The following is a 13,827-nucleotide window of genomic DNA, read 5'->3' on the forward strand; positions in this document are numbered from 1 at the left end:
GAAATTTTTTTTCACTGACACGATAAAAGTGTCTCTACCAAGAACTGTGACCGCGCGAATGTTTACTACGAAACAAGTCAAAACCTGCACTGCACAGGCGGCGGCCTGCCGGTGCGCGACACGCACCTACGAAACTCAAAATGTCGTCGGCCGAATATTCGGCGGACGGATACCGAATATTCGGCTGGTGGTCAGGCCGAACATCCGGTATCCGGCCAAACAACTATTCGTTGCATCTCTAGTCAAAACCAGCAACTTTAGTTTATGATAAGAAATACTAGTCACAAACATTTACTTAAAATCATAATTATTATAGTCTAGAGGCATTTCCTGGCAAATAGCAAAAGACAGGTCGTCATAGAATAATATTAATAGTTCCGACTAAAATTGCTGGTTCGTTGTCAAAAGGTGGTTGGAGCACCGTTTTGTGACTGCACCAAAAAGTATCTTGATGTGTTCTAGTTGCACTTTGTTCGGAATTTATGCTTGCACATGGTTTTGCTAATCAGTGGCAGCTACAACCCATGAGAAGCCGCAGTCGCGACAGGAGTCTTTTACATACTGTGTGCGTGTCCCATACGGCCCCAGGCGGTGGTACTGAGAGCGATTTGCGAAGAACAGTGCTGGGTTGTTGGGAGGCAGCACTGTCGCACGGTAATTCCATCGAGGATCTCTGAGATTGGCCATTAAGTTGAGAATGTCACGGCCTCCGCATACCACTTTGACATCCTCTTTTCTTTCTTTTGGACGTGGCTGGGGTTGCACAACCGAATCAAATAATTTCTGAAATGTTGATTATTAACATTATTTATATTAAGTAACCATAAATCACATTGGAATAATATTTAATTTCAGTAGGTACCTAGTTGATAGACGAAATTGGCACTAGCAATTGTTTACGCAAATGGATTAATAATATATTCAAACGTATAAACATATACATCAGAACTTTTATAGTTGATAAAGATAATAAACAACGTGTCAAACATAAGTTCTTCAAAAATCTTTCCATTATCACACGTCAATTATACACAACATTGATAGCAGAAGACGTTCGCCATTACGGAATATTATGAAAATAGAGAGGTCAAGGCCAGGACAAACGCAAACAAAAAAGCATAATAATATAATTAGCTCACCTTCTCTGTGGTTTGAGGACTAGATGGCAAAGAATCGCTGTTTACAGACTCTGATTTGAGCGAAACCAATGAGCCGATACCGCTAGATTCACTGGATACAGACGGGCTTGGGCTCGTTTGAGACTTTGATAGGCCCGCTATTTCTATGATATGGCTGAAGGAATTGAAATTTTCTGTCTCCAATCCCGATAGAGGTAGTGCAACTGATAATGCCATGTCTGTGAGACAAAAATAACAGTTGAATTTAATTTACACGTGCATATAACGCCACTGCGTGCTAATACAGCTATGTTGACAGAATCCAACGCGCCAAATTTTTCCGCTCACAATACAGCATTTTAATAATCACATTTAACTCTAATCGTTATGAGTATAAAAATAACAACTATAAACACTACATTACAATAAAAACAATAATTACCGAAAAGCGCAATTCCCAAAACGTACAAGCCTCGACGTAGCGAAAAGAGATCGAACATTTACGAAGTGAAGTTGGTTACATTACAATATTATCTCGCGTTTGCGTGTGCGTGATGTAGTTTAGCGGGCGGCAAACGGAAGTTACCATTGTCGGTAAAACAGTTTATTACGCAGCAAACACAGCAAACAAAGAAAATTTCAAGTAAATATTGTAATGTAGTTTTGATTGCTATTTGAAACAAACCATTTAATTTCATGATAATATTAAAAATTATTAATTGTTCTGATAAGAAAAAATGCAATCTTTGCATGTAAGCTAACGCCATCTATTGAAAACAAATAGAACTAGAGCTACAACTCTCGTCTGTTCATATCTCTCACATTCCAAGTGAAATAGATGTTCCGTGTGAACACGATAGATGGCGCTGTACCAAAATATTTTTTAATTATATTAGGTACAGTACGTACATATATATTATATATATACGTCTTGTTCAGATTATAATATAATTTTACAAGGAAAGCTGGGAAAATATTTGTATTAAATCTATCATAATATTATATTATATAAAAATATTAATGTAGGTAGGTACCTAGTTTATTTTCAAGGAAGTATTGATTCTAGCGTAGTACCTATATTATTATTAGTCTGTGATTCTAGTGTAAACGCCACATTATTTTTTTTCTAATACTTTAATCACTATACAATTTTAACGTAGGTACCTACCTAATGAAAAAAATTATGATTCTTTTTAAAGTGAAGCTTATTTATGCGCGTTGAATGGAAGATTTTGGTATCTTTGAATCTTGACAAAGAAGTTTAACTTCTGATGTCAGAACTTAACAGATGATGATTAAGATGGGACCACATAGCAATCACCAGCTTTGAAATAACTAAGTAAAAAAAAAATTCTTATCAGAATCGGTTTACCCAGTCAGTAAGAAAAATTGAACCTACTCTTTAAGTCAATTAAAAATAAGTTATGTCACACGATAAGCTTATCAGAATCTGTGATTTTACTTTGGTAGGTAGTACCTAGTAGGTAGGTATGTAGGTATTTAATATTTATATTGTACCTAGGTAGGTATATTACTAGCTTTTCGCCCGCAGCTTCGCCCGCGTAGTCAAATTCGCATTTATCTAAAAATTAGTTGTTGTTATTCATTTTCTTAAGTTTAAATTTAAAATATGCACATCACCTCACCTTGATAGGGCCACTACTTTTGCGACACAAAAAGTTATCAATGCAATGCAAATTAACTTGCGGTATCTTCAATGATCTAAGATTTAAAGTTAGGTTAAAAAGTTATTTCGTAGATAGGTATTACTTAGGTATCTACCTAGAAGATTAATAGAACAATAAAAAAATTGCCCTTTGTTTATCTAGATAGGTAGGTAAGTATAGGTACCTACATATAACTTTTTGATACATAATAAGTAATATAATGATTAATGATACCTATACCTAGCTAATATTGTAATTATAGAGGTAGGTTCGTACCTACATTCCTACATCATTTTATAATATAGGTAGGTACCTAGGTACTACATATACATACTAGTGGTCCACCCCAGCTTCGCCCGGGGTACCTTTTTACGATTTATAAGAATCATCCTCGTTCTTCAAGGTATATTTTAAAATAAGAATTAACGGAATCGGTTCAGCCGTTCTCGAGTTATGCGCTTATGAAAACACTAGCTGTTCCCCGCGGTTTCCCCCGCATTGCTCCGCTCCTGTTGGTCTTAGCGTGATGATATACCTATAGCCTATAGCCTTCCTCGATAAATGGGCAATCTAACAACGAAAGAATTTTTTTAAATCGGACCAGTAGTTCCCGAGATTAGCGCGTTCAAACAAACAAACAAAGTCTTCAGCTTTATAATATTAGTAGGTACAGATATTGATTTTTATGGCAATAAAAAAATAATGAAAAAGTAAAACCTAATGCTCTACATTTTCTACAAAGCAACTTAAAGATACATTTTGTAATGTGTTTGGTAAGTTTAGATTTCAATTCACCCACGACATTGCGTTTAGATATTTTTCAAGTACTTAGGTACCTACCTACTACCTACATATTATTATTAATTTATTAGATAGGTACTAGCGGTCCGCCCCGGCTTCGCCCGTGGTACATGTTGACGTTTTCTCTCAGAACCATCCTCGTACTTCAAGGAATATAATAAAAAAAGAATTATCGAAATCGGTTCAGCCGTTCTCGAGTTATGCGCTTACCAACACATTTTGGGATTCATTTTCATATATAAAGATTAAGTATGTTCCATTTTACATAACCTATGAAACAAAAATAATTAGATATAGATACCTACCTAAGGTAAATCTTCCTATAAATTTAAGTATTCACAGATTGAAAAAATACCTATTTATTGCTAAAGATAAATAAGAAACGATGTCAATAAATAATTTTTTTAATAAAGTGTTTAAGTACATACCTACCTAATATTTTATTTTTATTTTTACCGGTAGAGCAAGTAGAGTCACATGCAAAAAATAATTATTATTTACCTACCATATTAGGAAATAAAATATCGATAGAAATCTGTTAAATTTAGGAAATATTTTTACTAGTAAGTACCTAGGTATACTTAGTTTATGTAGGTACCTACCTACCTACCTAATGAAATGGAAATTTGTGGAAATTTTACCTAATACCTAATTATTAACTTATGTAATCCCAAAAGATTCATTTATTTAATTAGTGTTTGAAATATGTACATATATGATAATATAAAAATAAAGATGTATTAGGTACCTACATGAAATAAAATTACTTATGTTAGTTACAATAATTTGGCCTACCTAGTAGGTTAACCTTTCCGGCAGCAGCTCTACATAAAGTTGGCAAATCAATAAATAAAATTCTATACGTTATCCTTAGTTAAGTATTAGTAGGTACCTACATGCTACACAATGAGAAATTGTACAAATATATGTACCGATACGAAAAATATTAAATTGAAAAGAAAAGTTATATACAAGGAAGCTTAATTATTAATTAAATTAAAATTCGAAAACTTGGAGGTTATTTTTATTTGGACTGCCCCATCCTCTTTTATTTATTTCATGTTAATTAAGTCAATATAACGTAGATGCACCTTCATTATGTACACAGGTCTTTATAACTTTAAAAATACGAGTCTGTAAAAGTATGCGCCTAAAGTTTATTCTGAAATCTTCTTAGACTTTCATATGTATTCAAAGCGAATATATTAAATAATAAATCGCCATTTTCAGTATGAATTCCTATCTTAATATAATTCCGAGATAGACTCATGCATGTAAAATGTAATCACGTCGGCGAGCATCTCCGAGCGTCATTATGCAAATGTTTGGTACGAGTCAAAGATCGGAAATTGGGTAATTGCTCATCTCGGTGTTCCGATACGCGAATTCTTATTTCGCCACTTAGTCCGTTCAATAAAATAATAATAGTAAACATCCGTGCAAATGGCCGGCGGGCCGAGGGGCCGGCGAGGCGCGCGGGGTGGGCCGCGCGGGGGGGTGGAGTGAGCTTATCGATTCGCGCCCGCGCGACACACTGTATCTATCCTCTCATCGAAGCCCGTTTGCGGGCCTCACAAAGAAAGAGATAGGTTTCGCCGACTTTGATCCTTTTGTTTTTGGGCAGCGTCCGGCGATGCGGGCGGGGGCTGAAAAATGTGAAGGGGCGCTGATTGGCCGGGCGAGCCCCGCCCCCCGCCCGCTCAGCCTCCGCGAGAGCCTCCGGACCTCGTCTCAGTCAGCTTCAGTCTAAGGCCCTCAGTTCAAGGGCGGTTGTCGCAGTGACGATTTGTTTGGGTTCATCTATTTATAAACTAGCAACTTATAATAATACTTTCAAGGACACCACTAAACGCATTTATTGCTATGAATATGCCAATCATAATTTATATGAATAAATAAATATGTTTTATTTTTAACAAATCTCTACAGGAGTCCATAAATTTTGCAAACAAGTCTGCACTCCTAATCTATTTCCTTATTCTCTTGACCCACTATATGTAAAGAAGAAAATGTTACCTATGCGATTTGTTTGAATTAGAATACAAGGAAATTGTATGTAAAATATGAATAATAATAATCAGTATATTTTTAGTTTCTTCCATAGGTACAAAGAAATAATATATTTTTTATTGTTATATTTTTTGTTCCCTAATTAAGCTCTCCCTATTAGGCACTGACTTCCTGAATAAAAATTATTACGCATTATACCTAATTTAATTTTTAGTTTAAAATTATTATAAAGCAGTCAATTAATAAATAATAACACATCTATTTAGAGATTTCATTTGTACCTACCTTTTATTTGTACTTACATAGAGGTGTAGAGCGCAAATGCAACTTTCTCTGAATAATTAATGCCTTTGAGCCGTTTGCATTCTATTATTGTTATCTTGTTCCACATACAGACAATATAAATTAAATGTTATAACTCAATTTAAATAAAAAAGCCAAAGCGATAAAATAAAAGTATGACAGAAATATTAGCTCTAGGAATCATAAAATGTGATAGGTAATTTTATTTTATAAGTGTCTATTACTATAAGACTAGGTATACTAGTAAGTGTAAATATATTATTACGTTTGTGTTAATGCAATAATGGAATGAATTAAGTTATGTTCATATAATTATGACTAAATTATTTTTGCTATCATTACTTCTAACAACTTCTTGTAAAACAATTAAATTATTTCTTCTTTACACCAATATAAATTATAATACATATTATTATACCTATGCACTGGCTCTTAAAACAGTTATAGTCTGTTTTGTTTAGGTAGTAGCTAGGTACCTAGATGTAATGTATTATATAGGTATTAGGTATCCATAAGTTTTTGGTTACTTTATTTTTGTTCCATTTTTGTTATCCTTCGATTGTAGTTATATTACTTGAAAAATAAAATAAAAATAATTGAATTATTGTAATATAATTATTATTTGTTTATGTATTATACTATATTATAATATGTAATATATATAGTATTTCATATGTAGGTATGTAATATGTATTTATAATAGATCATATATTTATGTATGTGTATATATATTTATATATATATTTGTACTTCCTACCTACCTCCTTTTTCATAATATTACTCCACACAGTAGGTTGCCTGGAAGAGATCACTCTTAAGTGATAAGGCCGCCTTCTGTGCTGGACTAGTTTTAATTTTTAATTTTAAGAATTTATTTGTATGCCAGCACAATAAAGTGTTAATAAATAAATAAATAAATAAATAAATAAACATTTCAATCAATACCTTCATTATAGGCATGTATACCTACTTCCACGACACTTGGAAAATAACATGTTATGTAGGTAGGTTGTTTGGATATTTTGTGTGGGTTAGTTGCTTATAGCACATTACCTACTCAAAAATGTAGTAGGTATGTAAATTTTTCACATATAGACCTACCTTTTATTACTGATCACAAATTATAATGCACTGATTAAAAATAGTAATTAAGAACCAATTAAATAATTTCGAAGCTATTTATTATTTGAGGATTAATTAAATAATGACGAAAAATTCAAAGTATGGAAATATATATTTACCTACAATAGGTACATGAAAAAGCTTGGCAAAGCGGCAACATTTGTCTTCTTAGCTGTTGGAAATTGTTACGTAATATTGCACAGCTCTACATAATAAGCAAGTGTATCTGTCGACTGTGTTATACAACGTTAGGATGACATAAACTGGCTAGGCATATCGAATGTTTCAGGCTGTATGATAACAAACGGGCCCCGGTGTCGCGTCGATCATTCCTCGCTTCGATGAAACGGTGTCTTTCCACGGAATTTGTAGATACGTTCCTGAAGTCGGCGCGAAACGCGGCGTTTTTGGAATTTAGAAGCTAATGTACCTAATATTGGAATCGTTTTTGTTTAAGCTAGATAAATACCGAATACGTCACTTGGTTTCCAAAGGAAATTATTTTTCTGACTATCAAAATTTATTCAAACTAAGTAGTAGCTTCTAATATTTATATCAATATCACAACCCCAAATCTCCAATCTCTCAATTAAACATTAAAATTATTCTTGGAGATAAGGCTATTTGTATAAAAATAAATAAATATGTACGTAAACCTATTTTTAACTATTGTGTAAAAAAATGTTGTGTGGTTTTATGAAACCACGGTAAAAGTGAAACTTTTTTTTCACACTATAGACATTTAACTAAAAATTATCGTATTTGTACGATAATTATCGTACGTATCGTGCGTCACGCGACATGCGCTACACAGACCAAAAAGTTTGAGACGATGTAATAAAAGTTTCACTTTAAAAACTCTTAAACTTGTACCGTTGTATTTCGCGTCTATTGTCTTAAAATATGTTTATGACGTAGGCTGTACGGTCACTGATCGACTTCGGCTCCGTGTTTGTTCACTCTGAGTTGTGAGTCGTGACAGAGTGACAGGTAAATGAACGCGACCATTCGAGACTGCGACATGTCAATATGATGATATATCTCAATGTACGCGATAAAATGTACCCTTTTGTGTCGCAATACGATTTAAAATGCAATACAGTGAAGAATACGCGTATTTCAAACCGTTCTATGATTTCTGACTGAGATTGATTTGTCCATTTTGTTTCGTAGTTCCGGAACGAAAATGCAATCGTTTTCACACAAAAAGAAATAGAAACATAAGCGGAGTCAGAAATATGGAACTGCAAATTTGAATGTATAATCTTAACGTCGTTAACGTGTAAGGGTATATTTACCTTGTTTCCCTAAGCGACGAAATATTTAAATAGATATCCACGATCCATCCATGGCTATCTTTAGATAAAACGCCCCAATTCACATGCGTGAGCTGTGTGATGGATGAGTCCGACGATCAGTCCCTTGCCCCCCCTCCCTCCGAAATTTGCCTTCTTCACCCCCTCGCCGACAACAACCCGGCCTAAGTCCTGTAGGTGATCCATTACGCTGGCATTTTTGCGTAATCCTCGTTTATAAATATGAAATTGAAGGAAGACCTAGTGATGCTTAATCGACTGGAGGTCGGGGTCATCCCGTCCGCGTCCCTCTGTTGCGAATAATTTATGGCCTGCGGAAAAAATATCGAAAAAATCGTGTCATTTTACACCTCCTTCAGCGAGTGATCGATGAACGATCGAACCATTACTGAAAACAAACGTTTCAGATTACCGCAACGGCAAGGGGCAGTTAATCGGGATGCAAATGATAGTAATTGTAATCAATATATTGTGCAGTGATTATACACGAGGTATGCTCTGATTATAGATAATTATAGTTGGGGGAGGTTGGGGCTGATGAGCGATTTGGGTATTATTTGCGCTTTATTTGGGTATTTAATGCGCTCGAGTGACGACGCAGATATACGTCGGGTTATACAGCGTGTCCCCTGAGGGCTTCACCCTTCGACTGCGCACCGCGGACATTGATTTAGTAATGTTAATAGGGAGCGAATTTAAATATTTTAATAGCTGATTATTGCAAATGATTTGGATTGTAAATATACTTATCTGGTTATCGAATTATGAAGAAAAGTACACATGGTAGGTATGTATATTACATCCTATTGCATTACAATTTACACATGCAGTCTTCAGTGCAATGTTCTAAAATTTTTATATTTTACTATATGTAGGTACATATTTCAGCATTATTTTACATTAACTTGTATACAAAAGTATTAGGAGTTAGTAAATTAATTACTAATTTACCTATTACCGGATACCGCATAGGTACCTACTATGCAGGAAAGAGCGTATAAAGAATTATGTTAAAGAAAAAACCGCAAAACGTATTCTTGTATTTTTAGATCCTCATATATAACTTTTCTTTTAACTATCATGATATTAATAAACATAAGTATGTATCATATTACATTCCAAATGCAACACAATCACCTAACGCTTATATACCATAACGATAAATATAAATTAGTCTATACATAATTGCGAACACAATACTCTGATACTGTATCCCACCCGACCTGAGGCGCATAACAATCAAATTCCACACGAACGGTCTCATAACAATATCCGACACTAATAAAGGTCTTAATCCTTTGAGCTGTACAATATTGTGTACTCTAATTGGCATTAAAGTCTGTTGAAAGAATTGAGGTAACCCCAAACAGGCGCTTATCACCACATCACCGAACCCTTGTTGCATCACAGATATAAAATATCGCCCCCAGGTATTTAACCACTACACACCGCATAACCTATTTTATTTTACGAATTTCAATGTTTATGTGGCTTTAATGTGTATGGATTGTTTCCATTTGTATTGTATATAAATATTTATTACTTGTATAAATAAATTAATAATAATTATTGTAGATACTGAAATTCAGCGAATTCAACTTTATACATAACTCATTTTGCTTGTTGCAAAAATGCACGAAGAAAATCATTGACATTAAATTCAATTAACAGTATGTTCAGGATTTTTTTCGAGAAATGGAAAAAACAATATAATTCATTAAATACAAAAAGCTCTTATCCAGCGCACTGATAATATATTATTACGACATAAAGTTTCATATAAAGCTTTTTATAAACTTTTATATTATAATATCATCGTCAAAAAGTTTCAAAGACACGTTTTATATAGGTACAGTAATAAAAAATAATCACTCTTACCTCTAACAATGTAGTAAATAGATAAAAAAAGCTCCGATTTTGAAGTGATTGCGTTATAGCATTGTATTGTGGTAGGGAATTGGCGTAATCTTCATAATTGTTTGCGGTGTAGGTACTCGCTCCACTGCGCGTTTCGTAGCAACGCATAAATTGGACTCGATCGCTTTGTTTGCTAAGATGTACATAATTCTCCAATAAGTATATTCAATATTATGGAGATAGAATTGTTTTGGTATTAACTCTTGAAGACGCCAATTAAGGTTTTTTGAGGGTAACAATTTTCCTTGCTAAGCTCTATAAAAACTCTACCTATTGAAATTTTAAATTCGTAGGTACTTTTTTTATTTGTAAATTTAAACTACGTTTATTATCAAGCTTAGCAAAACTATCATTTTCCGTTCTTACATAGAGCATAATATCTAACTACGATTAAATTTTTTGTAGTACCTATCAGTGAATTCAATTGTTCATAAAATGCATTTGTGTTAAAAACAAGATAATCGATAAACGTAATACACATATATTATTCCAAAACAATTTCTTATACTTATCACATTCATCAAAACATTAATCTGAGATGATGGATCGTCAATACATTTCGCCCCAAACATGGTTTTTTAACAAGTGCTGATTTCTCACGATGCCGCTATAAAACAGTATGGTTAATTAATTGCATTATTTCGTGTTAGATAAATATTAATGGTTAACTATTAGGGGATGCTGCACCCTTCTAATTATTTACAGAGATCGTTTGTTATATTGTAATGGTTATATGAGTTATTGGATTAATTATCGCTATGATTGCGAGCGAAATTGGCAACGAAATTTTACGTTTTTGTCTGTAAGATAATATTTGAAGTATGATTTAATTTATCTATGATTGAATTATTAATTCAATTATATGAAGATGCTTAACCTATAAAACATTTTGTTATTGAGATATATTTTTGCTACATTTATCGAAATCGTAGATTGTTTAAACAGATCAAAACAAAAAGAAGTTTAACACATACAATACACTTCGTTATTTAATACGTAACATTTGCCAGTGTACCCGAACGTGACCATTGGAAGGAAGCAAACTAATCTTTTGTTTAGCTTAAACTGATTGTCGTAGAACGATGTAGCAGTCCCCAAGGGGCCTGGCGAGCCGATGTCCGGGGCGCAGTATTTCACGAGCGGCTGCCCGTCTGACCTTTCCGACTCCGGGGACCGAAATGCCATCATGTTTTCATTTTTTCTGCAACGCTCACTCGACGACACTCGATTAATTTTTCACGGTACGCTTGTCAAAATGTGATTTAATATCGCACGCAAGGGTTGACCGTACTTTGACGTACGATGCGTGCAGTGTGCACTGTGCACGTCTAGCTGGCTAGCTGCAGTGGCTACGTTTTCGTTGCGAACAACCGATTCTTTTGATAGTGTAAACTGTGGATAATAGTGAATGAATACGCATTTATGATTTTCAGTTACGAGTGGCATTATCAATAACGCCAAAAATAGGTACCGCAATTTCCAATTTGCCGCGTCACTCCGGATTCCAATAGGAAGCGGGGATAAATGGAGTCACATTCCAATATGTCACGAGCGGGGTTCGACCATTTCGCTTTTCGGCATTCGGCATTCGCGGTTTCAGATATTCGCACCGAGGTACATTCGTGGAATAGTGCCCGCGCATTCCGAATCCGCACCCTAATGAGATCCTAACGCTCAATACACACCGTAATTGCTTTCTCACTTGCTAATTTTATGAGCTAATTTTTTGGTCTGATTGGGAAAATTTTGTAGTACAAATGTACTGTATTGGAATCGACAACTATATTGATTATATTGTCTCTGATATATTTTAATATTCATTGCAATATGTATAACAAACTGATCACGTAAGTGATAATTTTGATCAATACTTAAGTTTTTCGCGTAAGCTTTTAGTTTTAAAATTCCTACTCTACAATTCATTCCTCGATTTTCCAATGTAATTCCACTCATACCGTATTCAGCGCACTCATAACAATCTTTTACAAAACACAGACTAAATAAGGTGAAAGGCCCTACGCGACCCTTTCAGGGCCGCATTAGGCAGGCTACACACGAGCGGCATGCATGTCACGTCAATCGTTATTGCCTGTATATCGCCGCCATTGCCCGAACTGATTTGAAATATTTTCACGGAATCACTTATACGCCTCGCAAGCACGTTAAAAGGAGGTGTACGCAGTGCCTTAATATAGTAATGTAATTTGCATTGTTTTGGTATTCATGTGTAGTGCCTCATATTTCTTCAAATATGTGACTCTACATTGCATACCTCTTGTATAAGTTACTGTATGACACGATCTTTAACATAGAACATTTCAACTTTCTTGTTTTGCCCATTGTCTTATAATGTTATGAAGATCTAATTAGAGTTTAATCATCATCATCAGCCCATATACGTTCCCACTTCCCACTGCTGGGACACGGGCCTCCTATGAGGGTACAGGCCATAATCCACCACGCTGGCCAAGTGCGGGTTGGCGGATGACACATGTCGTCGAACTTTTTAATTTTTCGACATGTCGGTTTTCTCACAATGTTTTCCTTCACCGTTCGTTTTCCGTTTTTCTTCATAAATATGTGAATCGAATTGTTACATCCAGTATAGACTTTTAAATAATGTGACTACTTTTCGAGTTCCAACCTATGTATACCTGACCTATTCCCTATTTAATTTTTTATTATTTCAAGATATCAATGCTTTATAAACTTTTTCAATTCATCTATACCCTCTATTCTATATCTACTTTAACTTTTACCCACTGTATTATAGTGTCAAATTCAGTAAGGTATGTATTCGTGTCGCGTACGATCTAATGGGGTTACGATTCGTACCGGCACTTGTAGCAATCAGACCTCGCGTATTACATGTGCCTTTGGAAGTGTAGGTGTGTATGCTTTCTTGCGATGTTAATGGTTGTATGTGTTGTTTTTAAGTGTTTTGTTTTTTTTGTTGTTGTTTTGTCTATGAATGATTTTCAGTAGCTTCTTTAAGGCGTCTCTATTTAATCAATGCTAGAATATGTGAAATTATTAGATTGCGTTGTTTGCTAGGGGAAGAAAAAAATATGGTGCCGACCGGGAATCTAAACAAGGTACAAATGCGGTCATATTTTAATATCAAAGTTTACTATTATTTTCATTTGTTTTTTTGCATTTGTTTTAAGGTTATTTATCAAAAATATTAAATAAATTAAAATAATTCCTTACCCATTGTACACAAACGTGAAATAATTAAAATCCGTATCCGTAACAAATCCGAAAATATCATAAATGATTTAGGTGTAAATCAGAGAGCAGATGGCAACCGCGGGAGTCCTGTAGATTGGCGCGAAATACCTACAAAACTGTCATCGTTAAAAAATCGATTAAATCTTACGCAAGCCGCCAGAGCCTTGAGCAGCTGTGCGCGTGCGCATCACCTGTCCCACGTGGCAAGAGATAATAGCGATCACAAAGCAACCGAAAACTCCTATTGTTATGGTCCTCACGCGCTTTGATTTTAAGAAAATGGCAGTTCTATTCTTGGGCGCTGGGACACCTGTCTGGTAAATGGTCCGCTTATATATTTGC

The 13,827-nt window shown here is 34.6% G+C and overlaps 1 protein-coding gene across 1 annotated transcript; it reads right to left on the reverse strand.

Moving 5' to 3' along the window:
- Positions 1-249: 249 nt before the first annotated feature.
- LOC123706173 lies at positions 250-1,677 on the reverse strand. Its single transcript, XM_045655338.1, has 3 exons — positions 1,561-1,677; positions 1,140-1,357; positions 250-783 (listed from the first exon to the last, which is right to left on the reverse strand). The coding sequence occupies exons 1-3, from the start codon at positions 1,616-1,618 to the stop codon at positions 502-504; spliced, it is 558 nt and encodes a 185-aa protein (XP_045511294.1). The 5' UTR covers positions 1,619-1,677; the 3' UTR covers positions 250-501.
- Positions 1,678-13,827: the final 12,150 nt, after the last annotated feature.

Source organism: Colias croceus, chromosome 3 (assembly GCF_905220415.1).
Source record: "Colias croceus chromosome 3, ilColCroc2.1".
NCBI classification, from domain to species: Eukaryota; Metazoa; Arthropoda; class Insecta; order Lepidoptera; family Pieridae; genus Colias; species Colias croceus.